The sequence below is a fragment of the Prionailurus bengalensis genome, chromosome D1 (assembly GCF_016509475.1).
Source record: "Prionailurus bengalensis isolate Pbe53 chromosome D1, Fcat_Pben_1.1_paternal_pri, whole genome shotgun sequence".
Taxonomy (NCBI): domain Eukaryota; kingdom Metazoa; phylum Chordata; class Mammalia; order Carnivora; family Felidae; genus Prionailurus; species Prionailurus bengalensis.
Window position 1 is genome coordinate 29,546,117 of NC_057346.1, and position 19,686 is coordinate 29,565,802.

At 42.0% G+C, this 19,686-nt stretch overlaps 1 protein-coding gene across 6 annotated transcripts in view; it reads right to left on the bottom strand.

Annotated features, from left to right (window-relative positions):
* The window catches only part of OPCML (opioid binding protein/cell adhesion molecule like), a 1,071,706-nt gene that overhangs the window by 487,515 nt on the left and 564,505 nt on the right, over nt 1-19,686 (bottom strand). For 4 of the 6 annotated variants that reach the window (XM_043579852.1, XM_043579849.1, XM_043579851.1 and 1 more), the window contains exon 1: nt 15,708-16,377. In XM_043579852.1, the coding sequence (XP_043435787.1) occupies nt 15,708-15,874 (167 nt within the window). In that variant the 5' untranslated portion in view covers nt 15,875-16,377. The other 2 variants (XM_043579853.1, XM_043579850.1) reach the window with 2 other exon arrangements.

Consider the following 19,686-nt stretch of genomic DNA (forward strand, 5'->3'; position numbering starts at 1 on the left):
TATAGGGACTCTGAAAATCAATCAAAGATCTTTGGCAACCAAGTAAGTGTCAAATTTTTTAAAAATGCATTATTTTGTTTAAGAAAAGCATGGTGTTTTAGTTGCCTCTGTTCCACTCATTGGGCATGCAGTACAATTTAAGAGAAGAAATTTACTGGACCTCTATACAAATTAAACACAAAATCAACATACCAAAGGAAATAATGAAAATTGGATCAGAGATCAAGGAAATAGAGAATAGAAAAATAATAGAATCAACAAAACCAACAAAACTAACAAAGTTAGTTCTTTGAGAGGGGTGTCTGGCTGGCTCAGTCAGTAGAGTCTGTGACTCGTGATCTTACGATTGTGAGTTCATGTTGAGTGTAGATTACTTTATAAAGTTAGTTCTTGGAAAAGATTAACAAAATTAATAAACATTTATCTAGACCTACTAAGAAAAAAAATTCTCAAATAACCAAAATCAAAAATGAAATAAGGAATACTAAACCAAACTTACAGATATTAAAAGGATTGTAAGAATAATGTAAATAATACTGTATCACCAAATTGGATAACCTAAATGAAATGGACAAATTTTTTTGAAGCACACAACCTACTTCAATGGAATCCTGAAAAAAATAGAAAATCTGAACAGATACATAACTATAAGGAGACTGAATAAAAAATCTCCCAGAAAAGAAAAGCCTAAGACCAGATGGATTCACTGGTTAATTCTACCAAGCATTTAGCGAACTAACAACAGTCATCCTCAAACTTTTCCAAAAACTTGAAGAGGAGGAAACACTTCCAAATTCATTCTATGATGTCAGCATTATCCTAAAACCAAAGTCAAATAAAAACACTACAAGATGAGAAGGCCAATATTTCTTATGATCATTGATGCAAAAATCCCCAACAGTATGCTAGCAAACTGAATTCAAACAGGACCCTGAAAGATTATGTACCATGACCAAGTGGAATTTGTTCCTGGAATGCAAGAATGGCTCAACATTTGAAAAACAATCAATGTAATACATCATATTAGTAGAATGAAGTGGGAAAAAGATAATCTAACTGATGCAGAAAAAGTATTTGATAAAATTAAACACTTTTTCATGGTAAAAAGTCAACAAATTGAGAGTAGAAGGAAACTACATCAACATAATAAAGTCCATAAATGAAATACTCACAACTAACATTTTATTAAATAATGAAAAACTGAATCTTTTCCTCTAAAATCAGAAGTGAGGCAAGGATACCTACTTTCAGCACTTCATTTCAATCATACTAGAAGTCCTAACCATGTCAATTAGGCAAGAAAAATATCTAACAGCCATCCAAATTGTAAAGAAAGAAGTAAAATTATCTATTTGCAGATGACATAAACTTACATACAGGAAATCCTAAAGATTGAACAAAACTTGGTAGAATGATAGATGAATTTGGCAAAATTACAGGATACAAAATCAACACATAAAAATTAGTTGTGTTTCTATGCACTAACAATGAACAATACAAAAAGGAAATTAAATAACAATTTCACTTATAATAATATTAAAAAACAAAATACTTAGTAACAATTTTCACCAAGGATGTCAAAGACAGATACACCAAAAACTTCCAAATGTTTCTGAAAGAAATTAAAGGTGACAAAAATTGATGGAAAATATCCTGCGTTTATGGATTGGGAGACTTAAGTTGACATTTAAGATGTTAAGATGTCAATGCTACTTTAAGGTATCTACAAATTCAATGCAATCCCTACGAACACTTCAGTGTGATGGTATTTTGTTTTGTTTTGCAGAAATGGAAAGATCCATCGTAGAATAGATATGGAATGTCAGAGATCCATCCTAGAATACATATGGAATATCAGAGGATCCCAAAGAACTATAACAATCTTGACAAAGAACACAGTTGAAGTCTCACACTTCCTGATTTCAAAACCTACTACAAAGCTAAAGTAATCAAACCAGTATAGTGCTGGCATGAAGACAGGCATAGACCAATGGAATAGAACAGAAAGCTCAGAAGTAAACCCTTGCATAAATGTTCAAATGATATCCAACAATAGCATGAAGACTGCTCAATGGGGAAAAAATGGTCTTTTCAAGAAATGGTGGTGAGGAAATCACATATCTACATGCAAAAAAATTACTTCGGACCCATACCTCATACCATATACATTAATTAACTCAAAATGGGCCAAAGACCTAAATGTAAGAGCAAAGACTATGAAGCTCTTAAAAGGAAAACATACAGAAAAAGCTTCATGATATTGTATTTGGCAGTGATTTCTTAGTTAGGACACCAGAAGCATAAGCAACAAAGGAAAAACACATAAAATGCACTACCTCAAAATTTAAAATGTTTATGCATCAAAAGACACTATTAACAAAATGAGAAGGCAATCCACAGAGGGAGAACATGTGAAAATCACATGTATGATAAATTATTAATATCCATAGTAAATAAAGAATTCCTGCAACTCAACAACAACAACCAAAAGAACAACCTGATTAAAAAGTGTGCCATCAACTTGAATAGACATGTCTCCAAAGAACATACATAAATGCCCAATAATCATATTAATATCATTAATCTATAGGAAAATGGAAAATCAGAACCACAATAAATAACACCTTACATTATCTATTAAAATGGCTATTATCAAAAAATAGCAATTAAGTGTTGGCAAGGATGTAGGTAAATTGGAACCTTTATGTACTGCTGGAAGGAGCGTAAAGTGGTGCAGCCACTGTGGAAACTGGTGCAATGGCTCCTCAAAAATTGAATAGAATGCCATATTATTCACTTCTGGGTATATACCTAAAGAATTGAAAACAAAGACTTGAATAGATATTTGTACACTCATGTTCATTGCAGCATTATTCATAAGAGACACAAGGTAGAAGCAACCCAAGTGTCCCTCCACAAGTAAACGGATAAACAAAATTATGTATCACATTTTGTTTATCCATTTACTTGTTGATGGGCATACTGATATACATACTATATGTGTGTGTGTGTGTGTGTGTGTGTATAATCCAGCCTTAAGAAGAAAAAAAATCATGATACATGCTACTACATTGATGGATTTTGAAGATTTTATGATAAGTGAAACAGAACATTTATAAAATGATAAATATTGCATGATACCACTTACATGAGGTACTCAAAGTAGTCAAATTCATAGAGACAGAAAGTGGGATGATAGTTTCCAGAGGAAACTTGCAGGAAGTAGGGGATGGAGAATTAGTGTTTAATGGGTACAGAGTTTGAGTTTGGAAAGGTGAGAAAAGTTCTGGACATGGACAGTGGTAATTTCTGTACATAATGTGAACATATTTGATGTCACAGAATTGTATACTTAAAAATAGTTAAAAGGGAGTGGGGTGGCTCAGTCAGTTGAGCATCCAACTCTTGATTTCAGCTGAGGTCATAATCCCAGGGTCCTGGGATGAAGCCCACATCAGGCTCTGCGCTGAATGTGGAGCCTGCTTAGGATTCTCTTTCTCTTTCTCTCTGTCTTCCCCACCCCCCCACACCACCTTGCCCCTTCCCCTGCTTGCTCTCTCTCTCTCTCAAATAAATAAATAAATAAATATTTAAAAATAGTTAAAAAGTAAATTTCATGTTATGTATATTTTACTGTAATACAAAAACATTGAGGATGATAAAAATGTTCTGTTCCATTTGGAGTGATGGTTACATGGGTGAATACAAATGTCCAAGTTTGTTTCAGTGAACACTTAATTTGGTGCATTGTAAGTAAATTATCTTTCCCTTTTCCCCTTTTCTCCTTGTCTTTTCCTCTCCTGCTTCCTGATCTGTGGGCCCTTTATCCTGCTAATACATTCACTTGATGTTAAGTGTTTAAAGAGGAGAGTCTAGGATTAATTCAACTATGTAATATCCACACTGCTTAGTGTAGTGCTTGGCATATGGTGGTTAACAAAACCTTCTTTTTAAACATTTTAAGGGACACCTGGGTGGTTCAGTTGGTTAAACTCTTGATTTCGGCTCAGGTCATGACCTGAGTTTGTAAGATCAAGGCCTAAGATGGGCTCTGCACTGACAGCATGGAGCCTGCTTGGGATTCTCACTCTCCCTCTCTCTCTGCTGCCCCCACTTTTGTGCTTCCTCTCTCTCTGTCTCTCTCTCTCTCTCAAAATAAACATTTAAAAAATATACAAAAATAAAACAAAAAAAAAATAAACAAAATTGTTAATTCAGTAACTTATTTTTTAATGTAATGCTACTGTTTATTGTGAACATGCTACATGCCAGACTTTAAGTTCTTACAAACTTGATACCATGTATGCCTCCCTAACAGCACAGTGAAGTGGGCACAGAGTCCTCTTTGTTAAATAAGGAAATTGGGTCTTAGAGAAACTTAGTCATTTCCAACCATATAGACCCAATACACACCAGAGCTGGGGTTAGAAATGAACCTTTTTCACTGTAAAATCTGTGTTTATAAACCTTTTGATAGGGGTTATGCTTATGCTTTACTTTATATTTCACTAAGTGCCTCTGACTAGCCAATTATAAATGAGGTATATAATCAAGAACAACCTGTAAACTGGTCCTGCTGTACCTATCCAGGCAGGCAGACCTATGGGCTCCTGAGACATTCATGGATGTCACAGTGAGAACTTATCACAGAAACAGCTGTACTTCAAATGGCTGGGAAAATGGGTCCATAAATCCCTTCATTCTAAAATGCCTCCTGCAATTTTAGGTTACTCACATTGGCTTTTCTAGTCCCTAAAGTTTGCAGATATACTTCCAGAATGTGCTGGATATACTTCATGTCTTTTGTAATTGTGATAAAAAGGGAGGAGCAAGGCACACCTCCCTTGCAACGGATCAGAATTTCCTGCCAGTGCCTTTAAGAATATTGTTGAAATCGGTGAATACTGCAATTATAACAAGCAGGAGGAGACAGGACAAGTTAAATACCAACTATCTAGGGAGAGGTCATTATCTCAACTAGGATTCAAATGTCAGAATCTCTGGTTGTAATTTCAGCGACTTCCCGATTACCTCAAAATGGGTGAGAATATCTTCATTAGAAAAAGTAGACGTGTGTGTGTGTGTGTGTGTGTGTGTGTGCATATGTGTGCAGGTGGAGAAAGAGACAGATAGAGATAAAGGACAAATATTTACTTTTTTAACAAAACAGAGCAACTACTACATGTTAGGTATTGTACTGGACACTGGGGATAAAAAACCAAGAGTGCATATTAATGTTTTGAGCAAAAGACATGGAGAAAGCAGTAAAAACAACAAGGGGAAGAGGAATATTTTCAGACGGCACAGAAAGCACAACAAAATACAAAGGTGAATACCATTATTCCCTTCTCTTTCTTACACAGTGTCTTATAGAATATACCTCCATGTGAGCACAGCCACTCCCATAAAACACCTGACTGATTGAATCCTCTTGTGTAAGAGAAGCTGGCTCTGCCTTTTATCCATCGTGGGAAGTTCCAAACAGTGACCAAGAGACCTTATGCTGTGATGGCATCAATCACAACCCATCCCAGTCAAAGTGGACAAATAGCTCATATGACAATCCATATCTGAGGAAGACTGAGATAAATGGTTTAACTGCACAGGAGCAAGTGTGACTTGGCCTAGACTTCACATGCTACGTGCACTGAGATGGTCTCCAAAATGGACATTTGGGTGGGTGGGCAAACGGTAAGCATTGCAAAGTCTGTGAACACCTAGGCTTCTACGAGTAGGGTCAAGGGTAGACCTGGTCTCTCAGAGAAGAGGTCCTGGCAAGACAGGGCAGAACTTCAAATCACCCAGGGCCTATGGTAGGTACAACGCAGAGTAATAAGATATGGACTAAAAACTCAGTAACAAGAAGGGAATCAATAGCTACAGAACAGGTGAGAAACCAGGTTCAGAAAGAGCTGGATCCTAGCAGCAAGTGAGAATCTAAGCCCTATGTAGCTCTTTGCCTTGATTTAGCATGGGCACTGGACACCTGTGTGTGTGGTCCTATGACCTGGACAGAGGGGATGGAGGCATTCACACACCAGATATTAAGCAGATGGGGCCTGGTAATTCTTGATTCTTATCTATCACTTTCTTTCTCCTTCTTTTGTCAACCTCTGACTACTAGGTAATTCCACTTTAGGCTGTTTCTTTGTTTGTTTTGTTTTGTTTTGTTTTCTCACAACTACACACTATCCCTTCCTCTTTAGTTCTGTGTCTTCCTTCAACTCTTAGCTGACACCTTGGGAAAATTTCCCTCATGTTCTCTTCTTTCCATTTTTGTCTTTCATTTCCTATATGTATCTTCCTTTCTTCATCTATATTTATGAAAAAATCCAATCATCAGAGAAGTGGCAAATGTATACATGTACTTGAATTCAATAAGATGAAAGCTATACATCTTAAAATTGAATTTGGCACAACAGAAACAAGACAAACTCCAAAACTTTTGAAAGTATTCAGAAATATCTTTGAGAAAATGTTTCCCATATTATCTTCCTCTCATTATGCCTACTTTTCTTCAGCATTGGCATTCGTGATAAATAGAAAATTGTCATATTCATTTTTTTCTCATTTTTGTGTAATTAGTTCTTCTAAAACAACATTGTTTTCTATTATTCTTCATTGCTAGTATATCTTGTTTTGGATAATTATGAGTTAAATAATCTTCTGTGGGCTATTCAGAAAACTTAGCAACCACTTAAAACATTCTTTGTTCCCATTATGCAGTGGAAACTTGGTTAATCGAGATGCCATAAATTTTCATATCCACTGAAAATGTTTAATATTCAAAACGAATTTTTAAACATTTTATTGATCAGCACTTTTATGGGAAGCCAGGTCAAGTCCTTCAGCATCTCTTTGATTTAAGCAAAATGTGCAGTCTCCAGGGAAGAGGAGGCCAAAAGGGGTCACATGATTTCCTCCAGGGTATGAATCAGAGGCAAGGTGAGTACAAAGCTTGTGGTTCTCTGTTTTCACAGCTGAATGGTTTAAACTAAAATATAAGGATGGGGACAGGGAATTGTGAAATGACATGTATTTTAGGATTTAGAAAAATAACTTCTCTTCATTCTATACTTCCATATAAATCACTCATTTCCTCATGGTTTTCAAGAAATGCTCTGGCATTGGTGAACTCTTGTCAACAATTACCTGCTTAATTTGTCTTAGTTTGCAGGGTCCTTGGAGACACTGGCACACTGTGGGGTGTCATGCAACAGGACAGTACAACCCGTAGGACAGCTTCAAATTGAAGACCACCAGTGATTGGCTTGATAGTACCCTGGACCCTCCTGGCAGCTGTCTCTTGGTGAACTGTTTGCATCTTGCATCAAGTCCTGCTCCAGACAACAGACTCACATGCAGGTGAGGGGAGGTGAGCAGCAGAAAGCAAAGACCACTAAGGTAGATCAACACACAGCCCTGAACTGAAACACAGACTTCCTGACCTTTTGTCAGGCTCAGGTCTGGGGCACAGAAAGGGTGCTTTTTTTTTTCTTTTTTTTTTTCCTGCTGGCAGCACATGGAAACTTTCTCTGTTCTCTATACCTGGGTGTGGGTTCCTCTAAAACTGAGAAGAAGAAAAAGGTCTTCCTGGAGCAAATACAGACACATAATAACCATGTGACCAAAAGCAAGTGATTTAACTCTTCTAAACCTCAGCCTCTGAGGCTGTATATAGGGATAATAATTATTCTGAAAATCACATGAAACAATAAATAATTGGCCTGGCCTCTGACACACACTTAATCACGGATAATAGAGTGTGTTTGTTTTAGGGGCGCCTGGCTCAGTCGGTTGAGCATCCGACTCTTGCTCAGGTCATGATCTCACAGTCTGTGGGTTCGAGCCCCGCGTCGGGCTCTGTGCTGACAGCTCAGAGCCTGGAGCCTGTTTCAGATTCTGTGTCTCCCTCTTTCTCTGACCCTCCCCTGTTCATGCTCTCTCTCTGTCTCAAAAATAAACATTAAAAAAATTAAAAAATAAATTAAAAAAATAAAATAAAAGCTCCCCTGACTTGCCAATTTTATTAAAGGGTCTGTGGTATGATCCTGCAGGGAGAGTGACATAAGGCTCAAACATGTCCCATCTCTAACCTTCTCTACCAAGGAAATGACACACGGATTGAGGCAGGGTAAGTGCTGAGCTGCAGAGATATTACAAATTCAATTTTCACATCTTAAAAAAGATATACCAGGGTACAAAGAACTGAAGGAAGGTGCCATTTACTGGGAGGTGGGAAGGGACTGATAATGCAGCCTCTCCCACAGTGCCCACCCCATGCCGGCATTCTCTCCAATTCAACTAGACCCACCATCAGAAACAGCAACTCCCTGCAGGGAAAACAATAAACAAATAAACAAATCTGAAATGAACTGGTGCTCTCTTGTCTGAATTTTAAAACATCAAAAAAGATTAATACTTAGTTCCTAACTTAATAGACAATGCAAATTTCCGCTGGCCCTAAAGATGTCTTGGTCCATAATTCCCTCTTATCTCAGGACTGTGAAGACTATTTCCCACTAATAAGTAATTTTCAAAGTCCTCCTTTGGGAAGGTCAAATAAGAACTATTTGGCTCCTCCTCTCACTACCAGGCCCCATTAGATCTATAGCACATGCCTGCCAGTGCTGTTGTCTTCCCCAGCACCCTCAGAGCCCACACAAAGTAAGCATGGTCAGCAGGCCAAGGGCACGGTCCCTTTTCAGAAGCTGGAAGGAAAGAACAGACTGAAACTGAACCTAAGAGCCAAATTTACCTAAAAGCAAAAAAAAAAAAAAAAAACAAAAACAAAAACAAAAAAAAACCAACAAGGCTTATGACAAGAGGTGTTGAGTTTTCCACAGCAATCCAGAAAGCCAATGGAGCATATATCATGAACACTTTAAAACTTCCTTCCCCTGCTTTGACATGCAGAACCTGGTGTATGTGTTGGGAGAAGCACACAGATTCCAACCAATCAGTGACTTCAAAGAGAGTCAGGGAGCATCAGCAACCAGGCAGCCCTGCGACGCCCCAAACCCAGCCTGCTGACCCCTGCAGCCTTGCCCCAGTGCTGACACACCAACTTCCAGGCTAGAATCCCTGTCTGCTCCCTACTACCTCCTGCTCTGTGTATCTCCTCGCAACTCCAGCAAGGCAATTCTCAGCAGACACAGCCTCACTTCTAAATATATGAGTCTATTGCCCCTTAGAACATTCCTCTCAAGGTTAGAGTGGGAGAGAGCCAAAGCATAAGAGACTCTTAAAAACTGAACTGAGGGTTGATGGGGGATGGGAGGGAGGGGAGGGTGGGTGATGGGTATTGAGGAGGGCACCTTTTGGGATGAGCACTGGGTGTTGTATGGAAACCAATTTGACAATAAATTTCATATATTGAAAAAAGAATTTAATGTTTATTTATTTTCGAGACAGAGAGAGACAGAGCATGAATGGGGGAGGGTCATTCAAACCGTGAGATCATGACCTGAGCCAAAGTCAGAAGCTCAACCGACTGAGCCACCCAGGTGCCCCAACGATTTTTTAGTTCAAACTCCACAGCGGGCTCTGTGCTGACAGCTCAGAGCCTGGAACCTGCTCCGGATTCTGTGTCTCCTTCTCTCTTTGCCCCTCCCCTCCTCAAAAATAAATAAACATTTTTTAAAAAGATTTAAAAAAAAAAGAAAAAGAACATTCCTCTCAATCCTACTGCCTTGTTCAGCATCTTGCCCTCAGGGATAGTTGGGCCTTTTGCATAGTTTCAGATCAGACTGAGAGCACTAGTGGATTCAGGTGCCCCTTCTGGCAAGGGACTTAAGCAGAATCCAAGATCCCCTGAGCCCTCCAAGATCTCTAACCAACTGCTGTTCCTGAGTGCCCCAGCGTCATCTTCTGAAAAGAACGGAACCATGTATATATGGGCACTTCATTGCTGTAGAGGTAATAATACATGATAATAGATTGAGTCCCATTAAAAAGGATTCAAGCATTCAAACAATACTTTTTTTTGAGGTTTTTATTTTTGACAGAGAGACAGAGTGTGCTAGCAGGGGAGGGGCAGGGAGAGAGGGAGACACAGATTCTGAAGCAGGCTCCAGGCTCTGAGCTGTCAGCACAGAGCCTGATATGGGGCTCGAACTCATAAACCACGAGATCATGACCTGAGCTGAAGTCGGAGTCTTAACTGACTCAGCCACCCTGGTGCCCCCAAACAATACTTATTTGTTAATCTTTTGTATCCATCATGATATCTGTACTTGGTACATAACACATGGCTCGTAACCTCCAGGAGCTCCCCGTCTAACTGTGCCCACACCTAAATGATAGGCCCATGGTGTATATCTGCTAGAACAGAGATACTTAGCAAATGGTATTGGAACTGAAGGTAATTCTTGTCCTCAAGGGTAAAGCAGGATGCTGAGGGGAAGTGGGAAGAAACTAGCACATTTTAAATGTTTGTACATATGTGGGGGGAGAGGGTGGAAGGGGGAGAAGGCAGAGCACATGAAACTGTAAAAGACTGAGAGTATTATGGGTTGTTATTGAGGAGTCCCATGTAGCACCAGTGACAACCTGGGTGTATACATTGCTTTGTAGTTAGAATAATACCATATACTTCATCTCACCTGACGTCACACACTGAGCAGACATTGCTTCTAGATATACACCGTTGGACCGAAGTGCTCAAAATCATGTAGCTATTGAGGGCAGAATAAGAATCAAACCCAGGTATTCAGGCCCTTGAACTCAGTGCCTCTTTTAAAGCACTAACACAGCCCGGGAGTGGTGACGTACGTGCATGCACGTGGGAGACACTTAAGTAGAGGTAGGGTCCCTGGAAAACCACTTGTTCAGATGCTCTGGGGGCAGGAAAGGAAAGAGAAGTGGTTCTTGACTCTGGTTTCACACTAGAAATAATGGAGGAGATTTTTTAAATCTCACAAGTCCACTCCTAGCCTAACTCCAGAGACTTTGATTTCATTGGTCTGGAAGGCTGGCGGTAGAATTTTTTTAAAGCATCCCAGGAACCCTCTTGCACTGTTGGTGGGAATGCAAATTGGTGCAGCCGCTCTGGAAAGCAGTGTGGAGGTTCCTTAGAAAATTAAAAATAGACCTACCCTATGACCCAGCAATAGCACTGCTAGGAATTTATCCAAGGGATACAGGAGTACTGATGCATAGGGCCACTTGTACCCCAATGTTCATAGCAGCACTCTCAACAATAGCCAAATTATGGAAAGAGCCTAAATGTCCATCAACTGATGAATGGATAAAGAAATTGTGGTTTATATACACAATGGAATATTACGTGGCAATGAGAAAAAATGAAATATGGCCTTTTGTAACAATGTGGATGGAACTGGAGAGTGTGATGCTAAGTGAAATAAGCCATACAGAGAAAGACAGATACCATATGGTTTCACTCTTATGTGGATCCTGAGAAACTTAACAGGAACCCATGGGGGAGGGGAAGGAAAAAAAAAAAAGAGGTTAGAATGGGAGAGAGCCAAAGCATAAGAGACTGTTAAAAACTGAGAACAAACTGAGGGTTGATGGGGGGTGGGAAGGAGGAGAGGGTGGGTAATGGGTATTGAGGAGGGCACCTTTTGGGATGAGCACTGGGTGTTGTATGGAAACCAATTTGTCAATAAATTTCATAAAATAAATAAATAAATAAATAAATAAAATAAAGCATCCCAGGAAACTCCAGTGTGCAGCTCAGGGCAGCATCACCATATGCAGGGTTCCTTACAGACCAGCACGTGCTTCAGTGTCCTTTTATGTCTTCATTTCCCCAGACCAATAGTGAAGACTCTGCACTTACCCATGACCTTATTCAGCTTGGGCAACTTAAATACTGCAATGTGCACAAGTCGTGCACCTATTTCCAACAATAGAGTGACTGCTCTGAGTTTTCTAATTTTCACAAAGAGAAAAGCCACTAAGGGTGAGTGCAAAATAGAGAAAAACACCAAGGCAAACAACAGTGCATTGTCCTTGGGAGTTTGACTGCCTCAGTTGCTTGGGCAAAATCCTGCTGCTCAGATTATTCCTTGGCAGTAGTTAACCCTCAAATACTTGGTTCCAAATGGATTAGCTCAGAACACCAAATGAAAATGTAGGGACATTTTAGAAAAGAATTATGAAGCATAATCCCAGATCAGAAAGCCTGGATCAGCAAAAATGATAATCCTGCCATATAATACACACACACACATACATACATACATACATGCATACATACATACAGTATGTTAGTGAAAGTTTTGCCATTAGTGCACCAGTTTGTTACAGCAGCAAGCCCTACCTCCATCCTACTTAAGCTCCTCACAATACTCCTGTATACAGATGATGTGGTTCGACTAAGTAACTAAAACAAATTTAGAGGAGATTGAGACCCAGGAAGAAAGCACATCTTGGTATCATCCATGTAACTGAAATGGCTTAATAGGACCCAACTGACCACACTGAGCATCCTGGACTACTTTCCTGATGTGGGCACTGATTCAGATGTAGGACTTCTAGATACTTGTCATATCTAATCTAATGGAAAGGCACAGAACATTTTTAACCCAACAGAAGATAATTGTAATGAAATGATTCTGGCCAAGAGGGTCCATTTGTAATAATGAATTCAAATCAGATTCATAGAAGCTATAATTCAGCCATAGTGAATACCACCTTCATTTTCCATATCATCTCTCTTCCAAGAAGGCAAAATTACTCAATATTCAAATAATTATTTTTACTTTTCAAGCAGCCCTGTGAAGTAGTTATGAGGAAGATAATATTGCCTCACTTATAGAAAATGAGTTTTATCCACGTTCAAAACTTCAGTGTGATCTCTGGCACATCACTTCCTAATGTCCTTCAATACAATCAAAGATCTATCAAAACAAAACTGATATCTCCAAGGAAGGAAATTATCCTTCTCTGAGCCTTGCTATTTCTCACTGGAAAATTCAAACAGGGACCCAGTTTTCTCCACTCCTTTGCTTTTCTACTAGGTCTTTAGCCTCCTACATGACTTCATTCAAGATTTATAAAGAGAGTTGGGATATTTTGATCCAGGGCAGCCACATACGAAAAGACTTTGTCTGGCTGACAGGCCTGGGAATCATTTGATTTTTTTTTCAATAACTCTTGCACATTTGATGCATTCAGAACGCTAAATTTCCAAACCCTGCATTCCCAAGGGAACATCTTTAAGGAGACTGAAGTGTGACCATACTTACAATTTTTTAAGAGAAAAATACAACACAAAATAAAACATGATACATTTATCTGGAGTTGAGGCTAAGGACTTCCTGAGACTAGAAGCCAGGACTCCCCTCTGAGTACTGACAAATAAATTTTCCATTGACCTGGGCACCCAGCTGCTAGCCAATAAAGCAGAAGTGCACACAAATCTGGAGAGGGATTGGGACCCCCAGAAAACTTCAGGAGATTTGTATGTTGTTTTAAGAAACATTCTGACAGGAGTGAAATCAAAACCTTAAAAAATCAGAAATTAATAAAAATTAAATGATGAAGACAAAAAAGGGAGAAAAGAACGCATTATAGGCAAAAACATGTAATTTGGAGTCACCTGATAAAAATGAAGATTAAAGTAATAAGAGAGAACAACACAAGAGGCAAAAGGAAGAGAATATAAAGAGATTACAATGTGGACAATGTGCTGAATCTCTCTATTTCAGAGCAAATTATACAGAGGAGGAGAGGCAAAATCAACACAAGCCGTATTTACTTTTTAAAAACTAAAGCATGCAATCAGGTAACACATAACAGTTATACTCGCACATGTAAGGTTTTTTTTTTCCTCCACAAAGCACAAAAAGCAACTATTCAGCTTTTCCTGTTTTTATTCCCATTCCCATTACGGAGCCCAGCTGCTGAACATTTGAATTGAAGATCAGGAAACCAGGCCAGCAGCTAATAAAAAAAAAAAAAAAAAAAAAAAAAAAAAAAAAAGGTAGAGCAAAGCTGGCCCTCTGCTGGTGGAATAGTCCTACTGCATCCCAGAAAGCAGAAAGCTGGAGTTTTTTTTTAAGTTTCTGTGTTAACTTTCAGGGGCAGGAAAGGGACAGAAGATTTGGAAGATTCAGTAAGGAGGCCTTATTCGGTGCTATGCCTCTTTGCTCCCAATACTAGATTAGAAGATAAAGACAGGTGGGTGGCAGCATCGACATCCCCTCACATCTGCTAACATTTACCAACATTTCCATGGTTAATGCGTGTTGTAGCCCATGTATTATTCTTATCTTTGAGTCGACAGGTGTGTTGCAAATGTGCATCCCACAAGTTAATTCTTAGGGATTCGGCTCCTGAAACTTCTTGGGACACTGAATCAGACATTGCATTCTAGTCTGGGACAGGCTGAGGAGTGCCCACATGGCTTGAAGGGTTTCCCCTCCTGCTGTTAGGGAGCGGAGTCTTTCCCTAGCCTCCCTTTTTCTCTCTTCTTCCAGGGCCCCCAGGGCACCAGGAGACAGGACTGCAAAGCCTGTTCTCTTCCTCAAAAGAAGCTGCAGGTAAGAATCTCCCAAAGTGGCAAGAATCCAACCTTAACCTGGAGTTTAGGGAAGAATAGCCAGTGTCCCAAGAGGTCTCTTCTTTCTTTACCCAGGGAGCAGCTTGTCCAGATACAGAAAGAGTTCAACCAGGAAAGCCAAAGGAACAAGAAGGAAGCCCCATCCCCAGTTGTTCCTTGGAGAAGCCAGGTTTCTCAGCTGCAGAATCTGGGACAGCATGTTTTATTTTCACCATAACCATCAAAGTCATAGACAGGGCAAACACATTCAGCCTGTGTACACTGTGAGCCAGAGTTAAGCTGGGACGTCCCTGAATCTGTCTCCCAGGACCAGAACTGCCTCATTAAAGGGATAAAAGATGATATCTGCTGAGCTGGTGGAAAGTGGTGGCTGCATTTTTATTAAAGTCTCTGCTGCAGCGGGCCCAGTCCCCAAAGGTTCATATTCCAAGAATCTCCACCCCTCTGCCTGGAGCATGTAAGTGATTCTCTGTAACTCATTAAGGTAAAACAAAAAGCTTTCTATTGTGCTTTTCGCACAGGAGTGATGTCGTTGCATAAAAGCTACATGTTTCTGCTCCTTGGCCCGAGCCTGCAAAGATAAAACTGCCCTCATAATTTATAATAGGGGTCCCAGGAGCACCACACACGGTTGACATGGATGGATGCATCTTGAGCAGACTCATAAAGGGCCATGGCCCAGCACTGGCAATTCCAGAGCCTGACATTTTGGTATGTCTCTGGTAGGAGCAAGCCATCCCATGTGGAAGACTATCTTGCTTTATCACATACCTTCTGGTCTGTGAGAGAGCCACCAAAGCTCTCAGTGATCTTAGACTAACCCCCACTACTGCAACTGGCAGGGCTCTCACGTTCTCACCTTGGTGCCAGGGCAAAAGTGAATCTAGCCATGTCATTGCCCCATAGATACATGGAGTCCCAAGAACCGACCTCACTGTCCTGGATCCCATCCTGGACCAGAAAAGCCAGAACAAATGACAAACATGTCCAGGAAAATAGGTGTTGGCAGGCACAGTCTTCAAGTGGACAACTCTTGGGGCTGCAGAAAGGCCCTTCACACGCCCAATTCCCCACCCAAACCTATGTTCCCTCTCTCTCTTTCTTCCTGTCTGGCTGGCCCCTACCCACATCCTCACATCCAAGGGGCTCAGACCCCCGCTGAAGTACAGCTCCCTACCTGAGGGTGGCGCTCTCCCCCTGCCGGACCGTCACGTTGTCCATAGCTTTGGGGAAGGTGGCATCTCCGCTGCGCACGGGCACTCCTGTGGGTACAAGGAACAGCAGCCTGAGAGACACGACCACGAGGCACTTCCAGGGCAGGAACAGGTACCCACAGACCCCCATCCTCGACAGCCACAACTTCCCAGAACTCCAGCAGAGGCACGGTCCTTGTCCCCCGCCCCGCACACCAGCGGGTCTCTGGCGGTGATGTGGGGAGACGGAAAGGGGATGGAGCAAGCCAGAAGCAGAGAGGGGGAAGGAGGAGAAACGAGTCCAGGCTCTCCGGAGTCTAATGATTCTTCCTCAAATCCTGCCTCAGCTTTCCAGCCTAGCAGAACCAGATGCCCCCTCCTGCATCCAAAAAGAGCTTTCTTGACGCTCCCCTGGGGAAGAGGGATGCAGCCGGGAAGGGAGAGGAAGAAGGAAGGTGCAGGGATGAAGGTCACAGATTGCTCTTTCTCTGCCTCTCTCTTCAAGATGCTACTTTAAGATTCAGTTGGGCACGTTCTGCAGAGGTCTGGCATCAAAAGTTTATAACCCAAAGAAGCAAGGCAAGTGTCTCTGACATAAAAGAGATGTCCTAAAAGCTGCCGCTTCAAGGAGAGGAGAAAATGTTTTATTAGCTCACACACATGTATAGATGTATTTATAGACCAGCCCGAGTCTCGAATCTGGAACCCAAAGGCGGCAAAAAGTTCCAGCGCGGGGACCGGCGGCCGTCTCAGCCCGAGGATCCGTCGGTGCCGTGGGCGTCCTCCACCGCAGCCCGGGCGGCGACTGGTGGCCAGCCCGGCCCGCGTCGCCAGCCCGCGGAGCGCCGCCCGGCGCAGGCTCCGGGCGCACGGGGAGCTGGCGGACGGCGCCCCCGCCTCCTCCGGGGACGTGGCACGGGACGCGGGGACGCGCGGACGCCACGCTCAGAGGCCGCCCCCGGCCTCCGCGCAGCCTTCCTCCCGGGAGCAGTCCAGAAGCGCGCGGGCCCAGACCGCCTGGGTTGTCATGGCAGCAGCTCCATCACTGACCGCCACTTTCTCCTGGGCCGGCGCCGAGCGAGCGGGGTGACTGCGCGCTCATCCCGGCGGGTGGGCGCGAGGCGCGGGGCTCGGGGCGCGGGCGCCCACCTTAACCCCTGCCGCGCCCACACGGGCTGTATCGCGGAGCGGCGGGAGGCAGGTGCAGCAGCCGGCTCCGCTCTCCCCCTGACACTCAAGCTAGCCGAGAGGATGCCGCGCCCCTCTCGGTGGCTTCTCCTGCAAGGGGCGGAGTGGGGGGGGGGGGCAGGGGAGGGGAGTGAGGGAAGAGAGAGTTCAGTAGCGGGGGGGGGGGGGCAGGGGGGAGCAGCAAATGAAAAATTGATGCTCGCACCTTCCCTCCCTGTGCTCAAGCAGAAGTTGGCAGACCCTGCCCTGGAGAACTGAACATCATTTCCTAGGAGGTAGCTAAACTGGTGTGTGCGTGTTCGCCACTGTCGCTGTTTGCCACCCCGCCAAGCTGCATACAATACTATGGCAGAGCTCCCCGAAGCTTTTGTAAAAAGATGAAGTACGCTCTCTGCTCAGATGACCCACCTCTGAGCTATGCCTGGCTCCAGACTCTGTCTCCCAAACTGGCAATTCTGAATTTCTTCTTACTGTACAACATACAGAATGGTCCACAACCTACTCCATGCTTATTATTCAAGTATTTTATTGAAAAAAAAAAAAAAGTAAGAGATAGGAAAAACACATGGAAATCCTAAAAAGCATTAGAGTTGATTTTCAGAAACTCTATGGCTTTATGCTCTCAACATGAATTGGCCCCATTATGGTATTGGGAGGGGACTTGGTGGATAGGCTATCCTGAAGGCCAACTTATCAGTTTCTTTGGGGCTTAGATTAATTTAGTTCAGTTCTAAACCAGAGTGCTCAGGCTTTCTTTGGGCCTCTCCCGTCACTTTTCTTGTTGCTCCTGGCAGAAGCCACTTCATACCTGACAGAAGCATAGCCTATACTCCTATATCATAATTTAATGATTGCTATGTGCATTTTCTTTATTCTTTCTCACATCCTTTTGTTAAATTAGGCAGGGCTCTGAACAATGGAATTTAATTCAAAAATAAGCTTTAAACTCTTGTTCATTACTTTAGCTGTTTAAGGATACAAAGACATCATACCTGCTCTTGGTTATGAGGGACTGAACACAAATAAATACTGCCCTATCCTCCCTTGTAAAATGGGAGCCCACATACATTCTTAGGCTTAAAGTTTTTAATGAGAGCATTACACCTCAGGAAAAAAGAATACATATCACCAGTGTTGCTATGTATGCTTTATATCTTTTAATATAGTAAAAAAACACATACTGTCTCCTTTCCAGAGAGGAGATATTAATGAAGGCAGGAGTTAGGCAGCACACTCATCCTGATTTCTTGGGCTACAATGTTGGGAGGAGAAAAGATGCCCAGAAGAGAGGCTCAGACCTCAAAAAGCACCCAAACTACTTACTTTGGAACCACCTGCCAGTTTTTTTTTTAATTTTTTTTTCAACATTTATTTATTTTTGGGACAGAGAGAGACAGAGCATGAACGGGGGAGGGGCAGAGAGAGAGAGGGAGACACAGAATCGGAAACAGGTTCCAGGCTCTGAGCCATCAGCCCAGAGCCTGACGCGGGGCTCGAATTCCCGGACCGCGAGATCGTGACCTGGCTGAAGTCAGACGCTTAACCGACTGCGCCACCCAGGCGCCCCCCACCTGCCAGTTTTAATGGCATACATCTTTCCTTAAGATTTGAGTGTACCTGGGTTTTCTGTATACACATTATATGAAATCCTCTAAACTCTGAGATGCTCTTATCCATTATCACCAGACTGGAAAGCCTTTTTTCAGTGCTTTAACCTGAGTAATGCTGAGAACATAAGACTGTGCTTATGATTTTCTTCAATTACATACTTTGTATCTTGAACCCTGAGGGATGGTGGCATGGGGTTGGGTCAGCACTTGCCACTTGGTTGTAGTGGGCTCAGATGATATTTCCTACTCATGCACCTGTAGGTCTGGTCCTAGTGCTTCTCAGGAGATGCAAACGGGGCTGTTGCTAAATGCTAATTTAATCTATGAAGGATTGTTTGAAATGGGAAAAGTTGTTGGGGAATAAGTCCAGCTGGGAAAAGAACAGAAGAGACAAGAAAAGAAGAGCAGCAGAGATAAGTTGAAGCAAGACATTATATATTCTTTTTTTTATTTTTTATTAAAAACTATTTTAATGTTTATTTTGAGAGAGCGAGAGAGAGAGAGAGAGAGAGAGAGAGAGACTGAGCGTGAGTAGGGGAGGGGCAGAGAGAGGGAGACGCAGAATCCTAAGCAGGCTCCAGGCTCTGAGCTGTCAGCACAGTCTACCAGGAGGCTCAAATCCACAAACTGTGAGATCATGACCTTAGCTGAAGTCGGCCACGCCCACTGAGCTACTCAGGTGCCCCATATATATTCTTAATAATATGTAATAAATATTTCTTTTAAGGAAGGGATAAGTATCTGTGTTTTGCTGGGCTGGCTTTCCCCAACTATGGGTATCTGGAGTTCTAGAGAACAGGGCTTATTGTGTTTGCTCTCCTCTGTAAGCTGGCTTCCCAACTTCAATATTTGTGGGTGAATAAATGGCTGAATTCAAGAGCTAGTGAATCAGAGAAATGACTGCAGTGACCTAATCCTTATGTTAATCTTTGCCAGTCTGCAGTTTTGTAGGGGAGATTTCACTCATGTGTAAGGCATTGCTAGGGGCCTTTATTCCAATTATAGAGTAGGAAGCCCGACCAATTTGGAATGGGAAAGAAAACAGAGGTGAGGTTCACAATGAACAAGCACTACAGTGGTTTATATTGGGGGTTTTCTAAGAAATGTTTGCTTGAGTACCATGATGGGGAGACTTCCAATTAAACCCCTCTTGGATATATATCCA